Raw genomic sequence first — 21391 nt, 5'->3', positions numbered from 1 at the left:
GCCTCTCCCCTACCCCCTCAGATTATTAGACGCTTCCTAGCAGCCTAGAGGAGGACACGGGGAAAACAGAAACAAAAACAAATCCCAGCCCGATCTCAGAGTAAGCCGCCGGAGCCGGAGATGAAAGGCTCCGGCCGGACGCTGCCGGCCGGATCGGCTGCCGGGGGCACTGGGATTTTCTGGCTGGGTTTGGGATTTAGCGTTCTTTTCCTGGGCTTGGGGATCCCGCATGCCCTGACCTGTGGCTGGGAGGTAGAGTCCTGGCCACAGAGGTGGGGGGTGCGGGGTGGGGGGGCCTGGCTTCTGCTCCCCTGAGGCTAGAGGCTGAGGAACGCCTGGGACACGTATCTGGGAGAAGTTGTGTTTTGGGGTGAAGCTGCCCCAGCAGCCTGTGCGGTCATTGCTTACATCTGGGGGTACCAGACTTACACCGTGGCCGCCAGTAGCCCAGCGGCGGCCCACCTGTCACCCCAGCCCTTGGGAAGTGGTCGTTTGCGAGTTCAAGGCCAGCCTGGGCTGTGCAGCGAGAAGCTCTCCCCAAATGCATCCTCATTTCCCACGTTGTCGGTGACACTGGTCTGTGGGTCGTGGGGTGGCCTCCCAGGACCTGGCTGGCCAGGTCTCCCCCCTGCCCCCTCCCCCGGCGGGCCAGCCTTGTTCTTCCTGCTAGATCCTTCACATGCCGCTGCTCTTGAAGCGCCAGCCTGCTTGAGTGAGGACCAGACTCGCTCCGGCGGTGTGGGATGGGAGCCCTCTGTGTAGAGGCTGGGCACTCACCGCCCCTCCTTGCTGCCCAGGGCTCCAACCTCACCGACATCTGCACCCAGCTGCTCCTGCAGGGCAACCTGCTGAAGATCTCCGCGGGCAACATCCAGGAGCGCGCCTTCTTCCTCTTCGACAACCTCCTCGTCTACTGCAAGCGGAAATCCAGGTGAGGAGCGCGGGGCTCTTCTTCGAGATCTGGGGGTCCGGGACGGCACCATTACCAAGAAGAGTAGCATCAGGAGGCCCCGTTAAAACAAACGACCGCTTCCCATCAAAAGACGCCAGGAAGGGAGCAAAAAGTCACACACAGAAACCGGGAGAGACCCTCGGTAGGGCGTGGGATTGCCAGGGTGCCGGCAGGGCGATGCGTTCCTAGGCAGGCGCCCCCACCCCGCGTCGTAAGTGAACGTTTCCCGACGCGCAGCCGCTCCGCGCCACATTCCTCCCGGCGTCGCGTGGCTGCTCTGCGGCCACCGGACAGGGCTGAGGATCGGCGGCTGATGCCCCGTGGCCTGCAAAATGGGAGGCGTTCACTGTGCGGCCGTGTTAAGAGATGCACACCACGCCGTCACCGAGACTACGAAGACGGACAGACAACCGGCAGTGGGCCGAGGACAGTCCTTAGGAGGAGACCCCGGGGCCCATGGACCCCAGGGTGCTCAGCACGCTTCCGGAAGACAAAGTCGGTGTGTGGCCAGATACTCCGGGCCACCCCGCAGTGGCGAGGAGAAGGAGGACGTGGACACACTAGAATGTTCCTTCCCTGCTGGCCCTGCCGTTGAAAACGGGGCAGTTCCTCCTGAGGCTGAGCTTGTGTGCCGCTCGCTCGTGACTCAGCCCCAGGTTACACACATGCACACGTGCACACACCACACACACACACACGCACACTCACTGCTGCACTCGGCTAGGTCCACGGGCTCGCGGCCAGGTGGTTGAACAAGGAATCCAGGTGCTTGCAGGCCTTCTGTGACCCCAGTTGCTCAGAAATAGCAGAGCAGAGCACGGAGCCTGGCGGCGCCGGCCTGTAAATCCGACTCTTCAGTCCCCAGGACCACCAAAAAAGAAAAAGCAAACGACAAGCAGAGCGTGCGTGGGGTGACCGTGAAGACGGGCTTCCCCTCCGCGGGGCAGGGCCGGCGGCTTCCTGGGCTGAAAAGTGCCAACGCTGTCGTGTTCGCTGTGAACGTTACGTGAGCCTAACGCATACTGCTTTGGGCATTTCCCGTGTGGACTTCTACACTAAGAGCACGTGTGTGTGTGTGTGCGCGCGTGTGCATGCGTGTAGGACACGCACACATCGCCATTCCTGCCGCCTCCACGGCCGCAGCGTTCCCTGCCCGAGTCCTCCATCCCCGGCTGCCCGGCTGGGCCCCGGCCTCTGGAGTGCGCCTCTCCACTTGAGCTTCGTGGAGGGGTGGCCAGCCTCTCTCTGCCGCTGCCTCCTCAGGAGTCCTGACTCCCCCCTGTCTTTCAGGGTCACCGGGAGTAAGAAGTCCACCAAAAGGACCAAATCCATCAACGGCTCCCTGTACATCTTCAGGGGCCGAATCAACACCGAGGTGATGGAGGTGGAGAACGTGGAAGACGGGACAGGTGGGCCCAGCTCGCTTCCTGCCCGGCTGGCCTCTGCCTGGCCAACACTGCCTCTGCCGGTTTTCATGCTGGACTGGCGGCATGGCCAAAATGGTAGAACACTCACTTGGAGTAAATTAACTGCCAGACTCTAAATTCAAGCCATAGTACCAGCATAAAATAAGTGTTTTTTTTTTAAACCTCTTAGATATTTCTTAATATTAAAAATTTTGTAGTTTTGAACCTCACAGAGATAGTTACATGATGCGGTGTGTTGAAATGGCTTTAAAGATGTTCCTGGTTTTGAGTATGTAGGGTTTTTAGACAGGAAATGCCGTCTGCTTTCGTCACCTGCTGCTTCTGCTCCACACCTGCCAATAGGGTGGGACCCTGCCCCATGGGACCCTGCCCCTGCGTGTGGCTCCCCAGGGCACACCGCCTAGGAGTCTCACAGACTTTCCTGCCCAGGCTGGCTTTGATCTGCGATCCTCCGGTCTCAGCCTCTTGAGTAGCTAGGATGACAGGCGTGAGCCACCAGTGCTCAGCAAGTCAGGGCTCTGGGTGGCAGTTCTTCCCTGAGCATGGTAGCAAAGCCAGGAGAGGGAGCGTATGGAGAGTTGGCCCTGCTCCCTAGGCTGGAGTGGCTGGCTGGGCCCTTCCTGCCCCCCACACCTCCCGCCGTGTCCCGGGCCATTGGGGTCTGTGGGGTCACACGGCTGAGTCTGCGCTGAGCCACCTTTGCCTCCTGCCCCTGCCAGCCGATTACCACAGCAATGGCTACACCGTCACCAATGGCTGGAAGATCCACAACACCGCCAAGAACAAGTGGTTTGTCTGCATGGCCAAGACGGCGGAGGAGAAGCAGAAGTGGCTGGATGCCATCATCCGGGAGCGGGAGCAGCGGGAGAGTGAGTGGTGGCGGGGGTGGGGGGGCTGGGGAGGATGGAGGGGTGAAGGGGAGGGGCTGGGCGGCTGTGGGCGGGGCCTGGGGAGGGCCTGGGCTGGGGCAAGTGGTGTTGGGTGGGCAGGGCACCCTGGCACTGTGCTGGCGCTTCCTGTAGGTGGGGGGGGTGGCAGGTGGTAGAGCTTGGCCCAGACAGGGCGCTTGCTGGGCGTCCATCCATGAACACTCGAGGACGCTCGCTTTCTCCGTTGTCCCAGGTCACTGAATGGAAGCCTGGGAGGAGGGCCTGCGAGGCTTCTGTTAAGTTGGGTTCCTCTGGGCTGGGCACCCACGGGCGCTCACAGGCGGGAGTGAGGGGCTGGCGGTGGCAGGTGGGGGCCGGGGTGGGGGGGGGTGGCTCTGAGCATTGGTGCCGAGATCACCAGGGCTGGGAAGAAGGGACCAGTCAGGTGAGCGCTCAGGCCTCCGTGGTCTCGTGTGACAAGGGCTGTGGCCTTGGGAGTGGCTGCACTTGGGAGTCTGATCCATGGCCCCAAGATCCTCTGCACGTCCCGGTTTTGGAGGACTCAGGCCGGCTCCCTTCTGTGCCCGCCCTGCCGGCCTGTGAGCCTGGCTTGCTTGCCCAGCCCAGGCAGAGGCTTAATTCCCACCCTGTGCTCTGCCCGCCCCGCCCCTTCCCTTGGTCCTCGGTGGCAGTGGGGGTCCACAGGCCCCGTGATTCTGCCTTGCACACCAAGCCCACCCACTTCCCATCTCTCCCTCCTCGCACCCATGTGCAGGTCACGGCCCCAGGAGGGGTCTGCCATGGCTGTCTCCACGGGTATTTTTCTAGAGACCGCAGACCCCTGCATCTTGTTGCATTGAAATGTATGAAAAGGGTAGGTAGGTGCTGGTGGTTCATGCCTGTCATTGTAGCTGACCAGGAGATCTGAGGATCATGGTTCAAAGCCAGCTTGCATAGGAAAGACTATGAAGCTCTTAACTCTTGATTAACCAGCAAAAAGCTAGAAGTGGAGCTGTGGCTCCAGTGGTAGAGTGCTAGCCATGAGTGAAAAGGCTAAGGGACAGCACTCAGGCCCTGAGTTCAAACCCCAGTACATACACACACACACACGTGCACATGCACACACATGCGCACACACTTCTAACCCTGGCCCCTGGTAGGACGAGGTTGTGACTGCCTGCTTGTGTGGTCAGGATGAGGATGGGGGCAGGGCCAGGCAGTGTCTCTCTGGTTTGGCTTCAGGGTCAGCCCAGGCATGTGTGATTGAGCTAGGCGCGGCCAGGAGGGGGCCTTACCGTGAGCATTGCTCGGGGCTGTGCGCACAGGGCCCCGAGCGTGGTGTGGTTTGGAGCCTAGCTCTGGACTGCACCCAGGCATCCCGAGCTCACAGCCGGGCTCCACCACCTCCAGCTCAGCAGCTTCTCGGTTTCCTCATCCGGCCCCTGTCATTCAGGTTTTGGCGAAGAACACATGGAGCGTCGTGGGTGCTGTGGAGGCATTTCCTATGATAATGGCACTAATTATGATTATGATTGCTTCTGCCGCTGTTAGCAGCGGGGCCTGATGAGGTCCATGTGGCAGCCCGGGCACAGAGTAGAGCCAGGGTCTTGTGTCTTTCGGGCGCCACTGCAGGTCAGGCAGGACGTGGTAGATGTGGCCGGGCGCGGTTGGTTGGGGTGGGGGGTGTGAAGGGAAGCAGCTGCGAGAGCCACTAGTGACGGCCTGTGGCAGGGGTTTGGAGCGGTACCTGGAGACAGGACTTGCTCGGCGGCGTGTTGCGGGCAGGCGGCTGCCCTGGAGCCCCCCCGGGCGCCGTGTCCACTCTGGTGCCGTCCCCGCCCCCCGGCAGGCCTGAAGCTGGGCATGGAGCGCGACGCGTACGTCATGATCGCGGAGAAGGGGGAGAAGCTGTACCACATGATGAGCAAGAAGGTGAGCCTCATCAAGGACCGCCGGAGAAAGCTGAGCACCGTGCCCAAGTGCTTCCTCGGCAAGTGAGTGGCCCGTCCGCCCCCGGCCCTCCGCTCTGGCTGCACACCCCGCCCCGGCCCTGCCGCCCCCCAGTTCAGCCTCAGGCCCCCTTCTCTGCCAGACTTCCCCAAGTCTGGTGGGTCCTCAGGCAGATTTCCTGAGTGTGTTTGCCCCAGCTCCTTATCATTTATATCCATCCATTCATCTGTTCATCCACCCACCCACCCACCCATCCATCCATCCACTAACCCACCCATCCATCCAACCACCCACCCACCCATCCACCCACCCACCCATCCACCCATCCATCCACCCACATTTATCACCATGTCAATCCTGGATGCTGTTACTGAGCTTTTTTTTTTTCTTCTCATGACAAGCACTCTGCCACTTGAGCTACAGCTCCATTCCTGCCTTTTCAGTGATCCGTTAGCGATAGGAGTCTCGTGGACTTTCCTCTCAGGGCTGGCTCGGAACCTTGTTTTTCAGCTCTCGGCCTCCTGAGCAGCTAGGATTGCAGGCATGAGCCGCCAGTGCCCAGCTTGAAACCTGTTTTCTGTTGAGACCTGGTGCACACGTCACAGAATGCGTGTGGAACCATTGTCTCATCTGACTGTGCCAACTGCACCTGTCTTGCCCCCGTCCTCTGCCCTCCACCTACACATATCTGCCCCTCCCCCCTCCCTGCCCTCTCCACCTGCACGTGTCTGCCCCCCTCATCCTCTCCACCTGCACCTGTCTGCCCCTCCCCCACCCCGTCCTCTCCACCTGCACCTGTCTGCCCCTCCCCCACCCTGTCCTCTCCACCTGCACCTGTCTGCCCCTCCCCCCACCCCGTCCTCTCCACCTGCACGTGTCTGCCCCGTCCTCTGGGCCTGGTGTGGTGTTGCTGCTGGGTAGCCTGGCCGGGGAGGAAGAGGCCCCTGGACTCTCTCCTCTGCTAATCCCTAATCCTGGACGGAAAGGAAAGGAGGCTTTGCTCCCAGGAGCGGCCTGTGCCCCCTGCCTGCTTCCCGCCCTGTGTGGGGCAGGCGGATGGGGTTGTGTGAGGCGGTTACAGCGCTCGGCCCCTTCAGGAAGGATCTGGGCGAGGGTTCTCACTCCCCGTTTGGGTCTCAGCCAGCATTGTAGCTGGTTCTGTAACCAGGGGCTTGAAGGACCAGGCTTCCCTGAGAGACAGCCTACGAACCTGCCTCAGCCTCCACGGCTCCCTCTGCCCTGCCCCGGCTGCCTGTGCACTGTCCTGCCAGGGTGCAGCTCCTGTGGGTCCCCGCCCCGCCCCCCCCCCCCCCCCCCCCCCCCGTGCCTGGTCCTCTCCACCCATGGTGTCTATGACCTTCTTACCCCACCTCCACCCTCCACACACGTCTGTTCATCTCAGCACTGGGGAAACTGAGCCAGAAAGGCCCTGTGGTCACACGTCATGGCGGGAGGCTCTGGGATTTGAACTCGGCACCCGCAGCTCCGTAGCCGTGTTCTGTCCCACTGCACTGCTCCGTGTCAGGCTCCGCCGGGCGCTCCCGCGGCTCCTGCTTCCCCCGCCGTCCACATTATTCCTCCATGGCGGCTTCTCTGCAGCCAGGCAGGAGCTCCGTGAATCCAGAAGTGCCTGATTTACCGCCATGGCTTGCCAGGGCGGAGGGTCGAGTTGGACTCGGGCTCCAGTCGTGGTTTCCCCGCTTGCTGCTGGCTTTGTGACGCTGGGTGGGTCTGTGACTGACTGGCTCTGACTCTCGGTAAATGGCTGCCAAAGGTTGAGGCGGACAGGAGTCTCCCAGGCCCGTGAGGTCCACGGAGGTCGCGGTCACCGCCTCGCGTGCCCGGCCAGGCGCCGCTGGCGGGGTGGGAGGCTGTGCCCCGGGGATTCTGTGCCCAGGTGCATTACGAGGGCACCTGTTAGAAAACCAGTCGATGCCACGTGTGATAGAAAGCCCACGCCGATGAAGTCTGCTGTGGTGGAGGCCCCGGCGGGGGAGGGGGTGGGGCTCTGCCTCCCCCAGCACCCTCAGATTAGAGGGGAGACAGGCCATGGATTCAGTCACTCAGTGTTTACCCAGAGATGGCCTCTGTCTACAGAGACACCGGCGGTAGATAAAAGGACAGCTTACAGAAAGGAAAGCAGACAGTTGGTGACGTGAGGCGGAGGAAAGCTCAGCTGCTGGGGCCAGGGAATGCCACTTCCTCTCAGGGGAGGTGATGCTTGGTCTCAGATCTGAGCCACATGCCGGAACCAGCCATTAGAAGACGAGGGGAACAGCATTCTGGCCAAGGGAACAGCAGGCACACATGTCGTGTGGCTCGAGCGAGCTGTGAACGAGGGAGTATCAGTGAGAGGTCACCAGGCACACCAGCTCCTTAGAGATACAGCCTCTCCCGGAGCCCGCGGCAGCCTCGGCCACCCCTGGGTCTGGGGGTGGCCGGGGCCTGGGCTAGCCTTTCCCTCTCGGTCGCTCCACAGAACACATCTGCTTTCGCTCTGCCTCCTTGGCCTCCGGCCTGGGCTTGGTGAGGGCCTGAGTGCACTGCTACTTAATGCAGGCAGGGCCTCCCCGCCAGCCAGCAGCCAGCGCTAGAAAGCTAAAAATAACCCCTCGCTACCCACCTGCCTGCCCACCTGTAATTAGAGGCGGGACAGCTGGGTTTGATGAGCAGCAGAGGGATTGCTCCTTAAACAGAGGTGGCCCTGCGCTAGGCATTCCCCTTCCGCTGACTGAGTGAGCCGAGGTCTGTACTGAGCCCCAGAAACACTCCCTAGAGCTGAGTCCTGGGGGTCTGGCAGCGCCCCTAGTCTCCGACAGAAAAGCTGCCTTTCTTCCCTAAGCCTTCGCCTCCCTGCGTTTTCCTCTGGACCCCAGAACACCCCTTCTCGTTCCCTGGTCTGTTCACTCCCCCACTGGTTCAGTCAGCGTGGTTGGGTTGGGGGGGGTGGCTGGCACAGAGCAGGAGACGGACATAACCGTCTGTCTCTGCCCAGGCGGAGACTCCGCTCTGGCCAGGGAAACACGAGGAGCCCTGTAAGCAGCGTGACCCCAGCACTGAAGGAAGCCCGCCCACCAGGTGGGGCGGGCTGCACCTGTGGGGGGGGGGACACACACTGGTGCCGAGGCCTTGAGGATGAAGAGGAACGGTCTCATGAGGAGTGGGGGGAGGACTTCTCCGGGCAGACCCTGTGGCAAGAAGGAGTCTGGAATGACGTAGGGTGGGCAGGGCCGAGGCACAGCGTGTATGTGGGGGGGGGGCGGTGCAGGAGATGGGGGCAGGGAGGTGGGACATGGCAGGTTCTCACGTGGACAGCGCTTAGACGCTGGGAGGTGGGGGCCCGTCTGAGCATCTGGAGCGCGGGAATTCCACGATTTGGTCACCTTCAGCTCTCTTGACTCTCCGTGCTCCCGTGGTCCTCCTGTGATTTCTTCCTAGTCACTGCTCTACTCATCCATCTACCCATTATCCTCCATTCGGTTCACTGTCCACCTGCTCATCGGTTCCATCCTGCCTCCTGATCCACTCCCTGCCCATTCACTTTCCATCCACCTGTCCTCCAATGTATATCCACCCACCCACTCACCCATCCATCCATCCACCCACCATCCATCTATCCATCCACCCACTCGTCTACCATCCAGCCACATCTCTATCTGCCCTTCCTTCCTTCTCCCCGCCACCCCCCCCCGCCTTTCCCATCCATCCACCTGTCCATCCACTCACCCATCCATCTACCTCCCATCCATCCACCCACCATCCATCTATCCATCCACCCACTCGTCTACCATCCAGCCACATCTCTATATCCGCCTTCCCCATCCACCCACCTGCCCATCCACTCGTCCAGCCATTCATATTCATCTGTCATCGCTCCACCATTCATCACGAGGAAAGGCAGGCCCGGGGCAGCCCTGTGGGCTGTGGGGAGCCGTGCTTTCCTGGCCTGTGGGGAAGTCTCTCTGACATTCCCCCACCGGGGGGGGGGGGGCGGGGGGCAGGCCAGGCCAAGTTCTTTGAGCGGCGTCTTCTGTTTCCGGCAGTGAGTTTGTTGCCTGGCTCCTGGAAATCGGTGAAATCAGCAAGACAGAAGAAGGGGTCAACTTGGGCCAAGCCCTGCTGGAGAATGGCATTATCCACCATGGTGAGTGGGGGCTGGCGCAGTGGAGGGGGGCCGGGCAGGTCCCGGCAGGCATTCCCAGGCTTCCACACAGCTGCCTGTACCCCGGCATAGTGCCCACTTCCCTCCCGTGTAGATGCCCGGAAGACAGGAAGCAGCCTTCCTCCAGTGCCCTTAGAAAGCTGGGGGTCGGGAGCAGAATTTCCTGTGATGTTTGAGCCGTGGTTGAGGGTTTGGTCAGGTGACGACGTTTATTAAAGCCCCTGTCATGTGGACGTGGCATCCATGCAGAGCGCTGAGCAGGACGGGAGATTGCTGTGTATTTGTTCTACAAGGGGACAGTGGTGGCTTGGGGCAGGGTGCAGAGTGGGGTGCTGGTGTGGGGCCTCGCGCCTCTGGGCCACGGGCAAGGTGGAGCGCAGGTGGGGCGGGCGGAGGGGAAGTCCCGCCTCGCTCTCCCCACCCGTGCCCCCCAGTGTCCGACAAGCACCAGTTCAAGAACGAGCAGGTGATGTACCGCTTCCGCTACGACGATGGCACCTACAAGGCCCGCAGTGAGCTGGAGGATGTCACGTCCAAGGTAGCCGACCCCTGACCCCGCGGAGGGGAGGGAGGGCTCTCCACGCACGGCCGTGACCGCCTGCCGCTCCCTCACACCGCCCCCCCCCCATCTCCTTCCAGGGCGTCAGGCTCTACTGCCGCCTTCACAGCCTCTACACCCCGGTGGTCAAGTAAGTCCCCGTATCCGGTCCTCTCTGTGTTGCCACAGCTGTGGCTGGCCGCGAGCCCTGTCCCCGCCGCGTCTCCTGGGGCTCCGCGGTGCCTGCCCCGTGAGGTCCCCAGGAGGACGTGAGAGGGCTTCCGGGAAGTGGAGACGAGCCTGGCTGGCCGCAAAGGGTGGCAGGTCCTCAAGTCCCCGAGTCCCGACTCGTCCCCCCGTGTGGGGACACAGCCAGGCCCCCCCTGTCCTGGACCCTGCCCCCGATCTCTCTCTCTGCTTGCTCTCTGGGGTCTCTCAGCAGAGCGTCGGCGGAGCCCCCGTGCTCTGCACCTGCGTCATCACGTGTGATGATTACCTCTTACTGATGGCGCGTCTCTGCTGGTCTCTGCTCAGGGACAGAGCGCCGCGCCTTCTGTCTGTCCCCATTGGGCCAGCTCGGTCCTGCTTGCTGAGCGCCATCCGGGCGTGGTGGGCAGCCTGCACCGCCATCGCCCTGGGCTCCACAGCCATGCCCAGGGGCCGGGGAGCCTGCGGGGCCAGCTGTACTATGGGTCAGGAGGGGTCTTCCCCCTGCTCCTCTTCACCCCCTACACGGGGCCCCAGCACCCAGGCGTCCCCCCCTCAGCCAGCTCCTGTTCACCCCGCCGCCTCGCCTGCAGGGACCGCGACCACCACCTGAAGACCTACAAGTCTGTGCTTCCGGGCAGCAAGCTGGTGGACTGGCTACTGGCGCAGGTGAGACGCGCCGGTGCCCGGCTTCCCGGGACTCTCATGGGCTTGAAAACAATTAGGCCTTTTGTTTTTTTCTTTTTGCCACTTCTGGGACTTGAGCTCTAGACCTGGGTGCTGTTTTTTTTCTTCTTTCACTCAAGGCTGGCGCTCTACCGCTTGAGTCACAGCTCCACTTTTGGCTTTTGGTGCTTACTTGGAGATAAGAGCCTCGTGGCTGGCTTTGGACTGTGATTTTTAGATCATAGTCTCCCGAGTAGCTACAATTAAAGGTGTGAGCCACTGGTTACTGGCTCCTCAATCGTTTTTTTTTTTAATTGCGGCAGAATACCTATCAGATCTTCATCGTTCATGAACAGTTAATCACACTCATGGCGTCTTGCAGTTTCCACCTATGCGCAGAGCTCTGAATCCTAATTGATTTGAGTTCAGCTTGGTGCATGGCAAGGGCTGGTCCTGCTCTCCTCCCACCCGCTGCCTCCGTCCGGCGGGCAGAATGAGTCTCCTCTCTCCTGACTGTTCATTTTACTGCGCATGAACCAAGTTCCCTGCCCTCCCTGTATATGCGGATCTTGCAGGCCCGGGGCCGAGGCCGGCAGGCTGAGGGTCTGGTGGGGCTGTGCTGGGCTCTGCTTTGGCCGTGACCTCTGGGGTGGAGGGGCTGGCCTCCCTCTGCCAGACCCTTTGTCGTGACTCCATCACTTCCTGAACGCCACACCTCTTTGAGGACCGTGTTTCCGGGACCACAGGTGCTCGGACGCCAGCGGTCCATGTAGGCCCTGCCTTGTCACCGCCCGGGCCGGCCGTGGCCGCAGGTTCATTCCGGCTCCAATCCGGAGGCTCTGCGTGGAGCTCGCTTTGTGGATAGGGGCTTCCCGAGGCCCACCGAGCAGCCTCCCCTTCCCCTCCTTCTCCGTGGCTCCTGTGGGCACACTGCTTCCTCTCCTGGGCCCCGGAGGGCTCTGTACCTCATCTTACTCAGCTTTCCAGCCCTTGCAGTTGGGGGGCCAGGGCTCAGAGAGGCCAAGTGCCTGGCTTAGAAGCGCACAGCCTCACGGCAGCAGAGCCAGTTCAGAACTGTGTCTGAGTCCTGTGTTTTCCGGAAGCCACAGCATGACGGGCTGCAGGCTGTGGAAGGGGTGTGCCGGCTCCACGGAGGAGACACCCGCAAAGTCAGGGGGCTCTGTGGCAGCCCCCTTGGCTGGCCAGTTGAGCACTTGGAGAAACTGCATCCCATTCAGATCAGCTTGCTGGCTGGATTTTCTCATGTTGCACAAATTACTAGCAATTGCGGGGAAATCACAGTCAACCTGTGAAGTCAACTTTCCTGGGTGCTAAGTTACTCCAAAAGTCAGCTTAGGAAAATCCTGGAAAAGTAACTGGAGCCAATTGAGTGCAGTTCCTGTGCGCCGTGTACATTGATGTTTGCTGTGATTCAGGAGCCCGGCAGGCTCTGGATTTGAACTCGGAATTGCGTGTGAAGTGTGGCGCTCTAACCCTCCTTGCTGCCTTCGCCAGCTCTGCTGTCCCTTCCTTCCTGTAAAACCAAGCTCTAACTACTGTCAGCATCTCCTCCTTCGGTTGCTTCTGAGGAGCCCCGCTTACCCCCCGAGCCTGGGGCAGCTGCGTAGGGTGGGGTGGATCCCCTTTCACGGTGCCTCCTGGGCCTGGCTTTGAGCCCACCGCCCTCCCTTACCTAACCACTGTGTCCCAGGGAGCTGCCTGTCTTTTTCAAGGCAGCTGGGTAGCACCACGGTGATCGCCGACAGAGACCAGGGCACCCCGGCCTCCACCCAGGACCCCACAGCGTCTGAAAAGGCAATGGACGTGCCCTCGGCCCCCTTGGCTGTCAAGGAGTTGAAGGACAGTCAGTTGGGTGGGCGGTGTGGTGGATGCCTGTGCCCGCTTGTCATGCCCACTGCATCCTGGCTAGCCGAGGCAGCCCTGCCCCCACCCTCCCAGGGTGGGTCCCCGAAGCTCGTGGCTGGCTCCGCGCTCTGGCCTGTGCTTAGGGAGCACACGCCCCGCCCCTGCCTGGGAGGGACACACACCAGCTCCCGGCCCTTGTGGGCCTGCCTTTGCATCTTCTCCTCGCTGGCTGTTCTGAGATGAGCTGAGTCACCAGCAACCATCACAAACTGCTGGTTAAAGGGTGTGGGTGGGAAAGCTAAGGGTTGAAGGGTGTTGGGTGGAGGTTGGAGGACCTGGAGCTGGGCAGGGGCACGGGTACCAGGAAGCTCCAGGAAGCTGGTGTGGAGGCCTCTGCCCCATACTCACGACTGGAAAAATCTGGACTTCTGTGATCTGTCTAGCTCCACCATGTGCACATCCTGTGCCTGGGACAGAGGGTGTGCCGACTGGTCTCCCAGCCTGGCCGCTGATGGACTGTCTGCCCTATGTGAAGGCTCATCTGGCCCCAGGCAGAACCCAGGCAGGCTGAACCCCAGCATGCTGGCCCCGCCCATCAGCATCAGACCACACCCACTCAACTTGCTGGCCCCGCCCACTCAATGCACAGACCACACCCACTCGGCATGCTGGTCCCACCCACTCAGCACCAGACCACACCCACTCAGCACGTTGGCCATACCCATTCAACTTGTTGGCCCTGCTCACTCAACACAGACCACGCCCACTCAGCTTGCTGGTCCCGCCTACTCATCACAGACCACGTCCACTCGGCGTGCTGGCCCCACCCACTCAGCACACTGACCACACCCACTGGGCTTGCTGGCCACTCAGGCCCAGCTTTCAGCCTTGGTGCTGCCTGCTGGGCTGCTTTAAGTTGAGCCGCGTCCCAGGTGCCAGATGTGTCCATCCAGAGAGTTTTCAGTTTCAGGGACAACAGTGCATCCGTTCCACATAGCCAGTGTGGGACTAGCTGGTTCCAGGAGCTGTCAGTGCCTGACTTGTATCCGGTTGGCCACCTCTGAATGGGAAATGGGTGAGGGTTGAAGCAGGGATCTGGAAAGGGTAACTGATAGGCATCCATCTAAAGTCTCTTACTGTTGTTATTATTATTTTGACAGTACCAGGGTTTGAATGTAGGGCTTCTCGTTTGTCTAGCACGCTTACTTGCCTGATTGCTTGGCACTCTACCAATCGCGCCACAACTCCGGCCTAGCTTTTTGCTGGTTATTTTATTTTTGTGCCAGTCCTTGAACTCTGGGCCTGGGTGCTGTCCCTAAGCTTTTGTGCTCAGGGCTAGCACTCTACCATTTGAGCCACAGCTGCACTTCTGGCCTTTTGCTGGCTAATTGAAGATAAGAGTCTTATTATAGGATTTACTGCCCAGTCTGGCTTTGAACTCCGATCCTCAGATCTTAGCCTCCTGAGTAGCTAGGATTACAGGTAGGAGCCACTGTGCCCTATTCTGCTGGTTATTTTAGAGATGGAGTCTCAGGGTCTTTTCTGCCTAGGCTGGTTTTTCTAACCACAACTCTCTAGATCTTAGCCTTCTGAGTAGCTAGGATTTCAAGCATGAGCCACTGGCACCTGGCTAAAATCTCTACTGCTGGGCTCTGTGGTTCATACTTGTCATTCACGCTTGGGGATTGAGGCTGCGGGTGTCCCTCATAGGCAGCGGCCTAGTATACTTGAGACCCTGTGTAGAGCCACGAGAGGTCCCCTGGTGTCCCCTGCACAGTCTAATCAGGAAAGTCATCTTGTTGATGGTCTAGCAGGAGCAATCACAGGCATGCCTGACAGATGACAGGTGTGTTCTAGGGACACAGGTCTCCAGGCTCAGCGGCTTGATGCTGACCCACCTAATGTTGCCTCTCCTGTCTGTTCCAGGGGGACTGCCAGACGCGGGAGGAGGCGGTGGCACTCGGCGTGGGCCTGTGTAACAATGGCTTCATGCACCATGGTAATGCTTGCCTTCAGCCCAGGGTCCCAGGGCCTAGAACATTCCTCAGGGCCATTACCCTGGCACTTTCCCTCCACCTGAGCCCTTTGGGTGATGGGGCATGTCTCCCTGACGCCGTGCACGCCGTCTCTCGGGTCCCTCCCGCCATCGCTCTTCCCAGCAGGGACTGGCTGTCCTTGGAGCCATGCCGTCCTGCTTGCCAGACCTCACCTGGCTTTCCAGTCTGCGGCTCTGTCCTCTGCTTGGTGACCACGGTGTGCCTGGCACAGCGCTGGGCAGTGGGGACACGGCACTCACTGCCTGTGTGCACCTGTGTGTGTGTGCGCCTGTGTGTGTACACGGATGTGTACATGCCCGTGTTCACCTGCCTATCTGCTTATGTGTGTGTGCCTGTGTATGTGCCTGTGTGTGTACCTCTCTATGTGTGCGTGCCTGTGTGTGTACTTGTATGTGCGTGTGCCTGTGGGTCATTTCCCTGCTTGTTCCAGAACTGGGCATGGATGCCAGTGTGTGCGCCTGTGTATGCATGTGTGCCCCCCTGTGCCCCCATGCGTCCTGTGGGTGTGCCTGCGTGTGCCCCGTGTGTCCTGTGGGTGTGCCTGCGTGTGCCCCGTGTGTCCTGTGGGTGTGCCTGCGTGTGCCCCGTGTGTCCTGTGGGTGTGCCTGCGTGTGCCCCGTGTGTCCTGTGGGTGTGCCTACGTGTGCCCCGTGTGTCCTGTGGGTGTGCCTGCGTGTGCCCCGTGTGTCCTGTGGGTGTGCCTGCGTGTGCCCCGTGTGTCCTGTGGGGGTGCCTGCGTGTGCCCCGTGTGTCCTGTGGGTGTGCCTGCGTGTGCCCCGTGTGTCCTGTGGGTGTGCCCCGTGTGTCCTGTGGGTGTGCCTGCGTGTGCTCCGTGTGTCCTGTGGGTGTGCTTGCGTGTGCCCCGTGTGTCCTGTGGGTGTGCCTGCGTGTGCTCCGTGTGTCCTGTGGGTGTGCCTGCGTGTGCCCCGTGTGTCCTGTGGGTGTGCCTGCGTGTGCCCCATGTGTCCTGTGCGTGTGCCCCGTGTGTCCTGTGGGTGTGCCTGCGTGTGCCCCGTGTGTCCTGTGGGTGTGCCTGCGTGTGCCCCGTGTGTCCTGTGGGTGTGCCTGCGTGTGCCCCGTGCGTCCTGTGCGTGTGCCCCGTGCGTCCTGTGGGTGTGCCTGCGTGTGCCCCGTGCGTCCTGTGGGTGTGCCCCGTGCGTCCTGTGGGTGTGCCTGCGTGTGCCCCGTGTGTCCTGTGGGTGTGCCTGCGTGTGCCCCGTGCGTCCTGTGGGTGTGCCCCGTGCGTCCTGTGGGTGTGCCCCGTGCGTCCTGCGGGTGTGCCCCGTGTGTCCTGTGGGTGTGCTTGCGTGTGCCCCGTGCGTCCTGTGGGTGTGCCCCGTGCGTCCTGCGGGTGTGCCCCGTGTGTCCTGTGGGTGTGCTTGCGTGTGCCCCGTGCGTCCTGTGGGTGTGCCCCGTGCGTCCTGTGGGTGTGCCCGTGCACAGGTGCCGTGTCTCCCGCGGTGTGAGGCCGTGGGGCCCCGCGGTCCTCGCTGGCTGGGGTGTTTGTTCTCTGCTGTCTCCGGCTGCTGTGACAGCGGCCGCTGGCCTGGGGGCTGAGCCGGTGCTGGGGGAGGTGACGGCTCGCGTCTGGCCGAAGGTGGCCTGGCCTGGCCCGAGTGCCACCGGAAGGGCTCACGGGCGGTCACTCGGGGAGACGGGGCCACGGGCCTGGGCCCTGTCCCTGGCCTCTGCTGGGTGGGCCTCACTGATCTCAGTGACGCTGCCCGTCACGGGCGGCACGGGAGGCACGCGGGCTCTGCGTGGCCCAGGAGCAGCTGCAGACGGCTGGGCAGCTGGAACACTTGACGTACAGGACCGACGTGGGACGCAGTGTTCCCTCCCGGGTCCTCCTGTCCCGTGAGCAGCAGGTGGGGGCCCGGGCCTGCCCTCGCGGACTCTCACGGGCGTGTGCTCCTTCGGGCCTCAGTGTCCCCTGGAGGCCTCACCTGAACTGGCGTGCCCATGGTTCTGTGCGGTCAGAAGTCCCTCCCACCGCCATGTCCCCAGCAGATGTGGACGGGCCAGTCCCGGCCTCTGCCCGGTCTCTCCAAGCCCGTCATTCCCAGAAGCCGTGGGGCCTCCCGTCAGCTGGCGGAACCCTTTATTTGTGGGCGAGGGTAATTAGGGGTTCTGGGAAGGCTGCTGTCTGACGACATCCCTGGGGGGGGGGTGGGTGTACTCGGGGGACAGCGCTGATGCCGTTGGGGTCCCTGGGGGGGGGGGATAGGGTGCGGCTGTCCCCTGCTCTGCCACAAACTCACAAACAAGCTAAAATAGGAAAGGGCTGGGCCTCGGGCGGCCGCGGCGGGGGCTGGGCCAGGCCGGGCTGTGTGGGGGCGCAGCCGCGGCCGCCGCCCCCTCTGCCACGTCCACACGGGCCCGTGGGCCCGCGCACGCGCCAGGGAGGAGCTCTCGAGGCTGGGGCTGCCCAGCACAGGGACAGTGAGGCACGCCGTGTCTGTAGGAGGGAGGCTCAGAGAGGCCAGAGGAGAGGCGTGAGCTTCACAGTGGCCCGGGCGGGGATTCGAACCCAGGTGTCTTCCTACTCTACGTACCAAGCCTGAGCAGCCTGGCGAGAGAGGGAAGCCAGGCCTACTGGCCGAGCCAGCAGCACACCTGAGCAACCTCGGCCCCACAGACACCTCCTCCTCCTCCTTCCAGAATCTTCCTTCCTGATCACAGTGGGAGCAGAGGGAGTCCCTCCTCTGCCCTAGAGAAAGTAGCCCTTTACCTGTCTGATGTCTCCAGGAGGTAATGGAGGGCCGGGGACAGGAGGGTACCGAGAGCTGTCCTGTGACGGAGGAGGAGGTGGGTCCTGGGCCTTCTTCCATTTCACCACGAGTTAGGATGGAGCCTCAGCCGGGGGGCCACGGGCGAGCCGGGGGCCACGGGCGTCTCGGGCTCCGGCTGAGGCAGCAGTGGCTCTCTTGGCAGGCCCACCCACCTGAGGCAGGTACCTGCGCCTCACCGAGCCTTGCTGTCTCCCTTCATGCCCTGCGTTCGGGCAGAGGGGGAGCATGGGGGACAGTGCTGGGGTAAGGGTTGGCCCCGTGCCCTCGGGTGGTTCACTTAGCTTCTCTGGGCCTCTGTCTCCTCCTCAGTTAAAGGAGCTACAAGGAGGAAAGGACGCTGAGCGCATGGCTTCCGGGTGCCAGGCCTCAGGACCCACACCCCACACCGGAGGTGCTGGGGGGGGGGCGGTGGGGAGGCGGGGGACGGACGGAGGAACGGACTCCTGGCGTGTCCCGGACCTGGGCAGCACGCAGCACCAAGCCGTGCAGATCCAGGCTTTCTGGGCCCTGCACTGACTGTCACAACAGTCACCCAGTTTGGGGCATTGTAACTTCAGTCCGGCCACCGATGACAGTGTAAGGTTTGCCCAGAAAGGAAACCTGCCACGTGGTTCAGGCAGAAAGGAGTTTATTGGTGGGGAGAGCAAACTGCCAGCCCACACAAGATGGAGGCGTGGGGAGAACAGAGGGGAAGGGAGAAGGGAAAAATAGAAAAAGAGTAAGAGAGAAAAGAAAGACTGTGGGGACTGTGTTGAGCCGGATTATATAGGGAAAGGCGGGAGGTACGGCCAGGTGGATTGGATGTGATCTCAGCTAAGGGGAGCTAACTGCCTCCAGGTGTGCCAGTTACCTAGGTGACTCAGGTACTGGGTACAGATCTACACAGGTGGGGGCATCTGCATGGAGCCCTCCTGGGGGTGGACCTTACAGACAGGTTAAATAAAAAAAGTGTGGCTGTTTACAACTAATCTTTTTCTTTTTCTTTTCTGCCAGTCTTGGGGCTTGAACTCAGGGCCTGAGCACTGTCCCTGGCTTCTTTTTTTGCTCAAGACTAGCACTCTACCACTTGAGCCTCGGAGCCACTTCCAGCTTTTTCTATATATGAGGTGCTGAGGAATCGAACCCAGGGTTTCATGCATGCGAGGCAAGCACTCTACGACTAGGCCGTGTTCCCAGCCCCTACAACCAATTTTTATTCCGAAGCATAGTGGCTGGGTTTGGCCTGCGTCTTCGGTCCTAGGCGGGAAGCATCTCACGGCTCGCTTCTGGTCGCTAGTGTGCTCGTGTTCCCATCCACAATTCCCAGTGGTTTCCTCACCTGCCGAGGGCTTGTCTATATTCCGTTTTGCTTTGGGTTTCTCAGCCTTTCCTGGTTGGTTTGTTAGGTTTTCTGCCTTTGTTTTATCTCTTTGTTGTGTGCCAGTCCTGGGGCTTCAACTTAGGGCCCGGGTACTGTCCTTGAGCTTTTTTGCCCAATGCTAGTGCCCTAACACTTGAGCCACAGCTCCACTTCTGGCCTTGTGGTGATTAGTCGAAGATAAAAGTCTCATAGACTGCCCTGCCCAGGCTGGCTTTGAACTGTGGTCCTTAGATCTCCACCTCCGGAGGAGCTAGGATCACAGACTTACTGAAGGGAGCCTGGCTTGATAGGTTATTTTTGATGTATCCTATACATTTAACTACTCACTGGATTTGGACACTGCAGGAGTCTTAGAACCAGCTCCCTGCCTGTGGGGAGGAGACTGGATGGAGTTCTTAACGTCAGTGCAGTGCTTTTCAGGGTCCTGCACGTGGACCTGTGTTCCACCTGAGCACGGAGAGCGGATCCCACGCCGGCCATAGCCTCGCCGCTGACGTGCAGCTCTTTCATTGAAAGGGAGTGTGATGTCGGGATCTGCTCTTGTTTTCTTCCTCTCGAACACGTCCGTTTTCCCAGCACTCTTTGTGGCGTGGTGCAGTCGTTTCTCAAATGCCTGTACTCACGCGGGCCTCCCGGCGGCTCCTCCTGACCCACGGGTTACAGCGATCTGCCGCCACCGTCCCTTGCTCCCTTGGTGACTGCGGCTTCACAGCGCGTCTTTACAGCAGCTGGGACAAGCTCAGAATTTTCTAGAGAAGTCAGAAAGCCAGATCCGTCTGGGAAACACCCTGATATGTTCACGTTGGCCCATAATTCCATCTCGGTTCAATACCACGTTGGCCAAACCAAACTTGTACAGGGGACGGCTCCCGGCTGTGGCCAGCAGCATTGGTGACAGCCACGAGTCTGACTGCGCGTTGTGCTTGTGCCCTGTGCGTCTGACCACGCGTCGCGCTTGTGCTCGCAGTGCTAGAGAAGAGCGAGTTCAAGGACGAGCCGCAGTACTTCCGCTTCCACGCCGACGAGGAGATGGAGGGGACCGGCAGCAGGAACAAGCTGCTTCGCAATGACTTCAAGCTGCTGGAGAACATTCTGGCCAAGCGGCTGCTGGTAGGCCTGCAGATCCCGGCCAGGCGAGGTGCTCTGCGTGGGCACACGGGTGCTGTGTGGCGGACTCGGGGGACAGGGCACCCAGATGGGCGCTTTGGGGGGTGGGGCACGGCCTGGAGCTGTAGTTCTCGGGGAGCAGTGTCCTGCCTGCATTCGGTTGCTGTCATTGTCCCTGGAATTCAAAGCAGCAGTTGCCAGCCTGGTGTACCCAGTCCTTTTTCTATGCCCACTGGGGGGGAGGAGGCAGAAGCCCTCCTAACGTGGGGTCCGTACCAGGGTATGGAGGGGCCCCCGCTGAAGTCAGGGGGCAGTGTGTGCTGTTGCCTAGAGCAGCTCTCAGCCCTGCGTATGTGGGGTTCGTCCCGGGGTCTGGACGGGCCCTGCTGAAGTCAGGGACCAGTGCCCTGGGTCCCTAAGTGCTTTATTTTATTTTATTTATTTATTTATTTTTGCTAGTCCTGTGGCTTGAACTCAGGGCCTGGGCTCTGTCCCTGGGCCTCTTGTGCTCAAGGCTAGCACTCTGCCACTTGAGCCACAGAGCCACTTCTGGCTTTTTTCTGAGTAGTTCATTGGAGTTAAAAGTCTCATAGACTGTCCTGCCCAGGCTGGCTTCCAACCATAATCCTTAGATCTCAGCCTCCTGAGTAGCTAGGATTACAGGTGTGAGCCACGAGTGCCCGGCTTTCAGCGGATGCTTTTGGGCTCCCGTATGTCCATCAAAACCCCCAAACCTTCTGACCCTCTGTCACCCTGCCCCGGCAGGGGCCTCCGTGCCTCGAGTTCCCTTCCTGCTCCAGGTGGTTGGTGGCAGGACGCCTTGGGGCTTATCGTATTCATTAGCACCTGCAGTATGCTAGATGCCGGAGCCGTGTATGAGAGGAGGACTGTCCTCAGGCCCGCAGGAGGGAGGCGGCACTCTGGTTTTACTCCACCTAGCTGGCCCGCCTGTGGCCACCCGCACCCGTACTGGATGGAGCTGGGAGGAGGGAGCCCAGGGGCCAGTCCTGTGGGGTCCAGGTGTCCCAGGCACCTCCCCCAGTGAGTGGGTCTTTCTGCCTCGGGCCCTCAGATCCTGCCCCAGGAGGAGGACTACGGCTTTGACATCGAGGAGAAGAACAAGGCTGTGGTGGTGAAGTCCGTGCAGAGGGGCTCCCTGGCCGAGGTGAGGCCCCGAAGGTGCCCCGGGGATGGGAGTGGCGGCAGGTGGCATGCCGGTGGTGGTGGGGTAGAGGCCGAGGGTGAACCCCATGTCTGTGGAAGAAGCTAGGGAGCGGATCTGGGATGGAGCAGGGGCTCAGGATGATGCTGGCCCGGCCCGCTGCTGCCCTCTCCTGGGCCATGTGGGGAAGTGCGGGAAAGGGCTTTAGACTGGGACGATGGAAAAGCCTTCCCTGGCCGCCAGGGGTCAGTGCTGTGTCTGCTGCTTGTGGGGCTC

General features: G+C 61.1%; 1 protein-coding gene across 1 annotated transcript in view; it reads left to right on the top strand.

Moving 5' to 3' along the window:
* The window catches only part of Prex1 (phosphatidylinositol-3,4,5-trisphosphate dependent Rac exchange factor 1), a 90124-nt gene that overhangs the window by 49725 nt on the left and 19008 nt on the right, over window positions 1–21391 (top strand). The window contains 11 exon segments of the mRNA XM_048349590.1: window positions 798–931; window positions 2243–2361; window positions 3099–3248; window positions 5098–5242; window positions 9242–9342; window positions 9795–9898; window positions 10000–10049; window positions 10699–10774; window positions 14564–14636; window positions 19814–19956; window positions 21026–21118. Coding sequence (XP_048205547.1) covers window positions 798–931; window positions 2243–2361; window positions 3099–3248; window positions 5098–5242; window positions 9242–9342; window positions 9795–9898; window positions 10000–10049; window positions 10699–10774; window positions 14564–14636; window positions 19814–19956; window positions 21026–21118 — 1188 coding nt within the window.

This window comes from Perognathus longimembris, chromosome 6 (assembly GCF_023159225.1).
Source record: "Perognathus longimembris pacificus isolate PPM17 chromosome 6, ASM2315922v1, whole genome shotgun sequence".
In the NCBI taxonomy this organism is placed as follows: Eukaryota; Metazoa; Chordata; class Mammalia; order Rodentia; family Heteromyidae; genus Perognathus; species Perognathus longimembris.
This window is presented reverse-complemented; position numbering and strand designations above follow the sequence as displayed.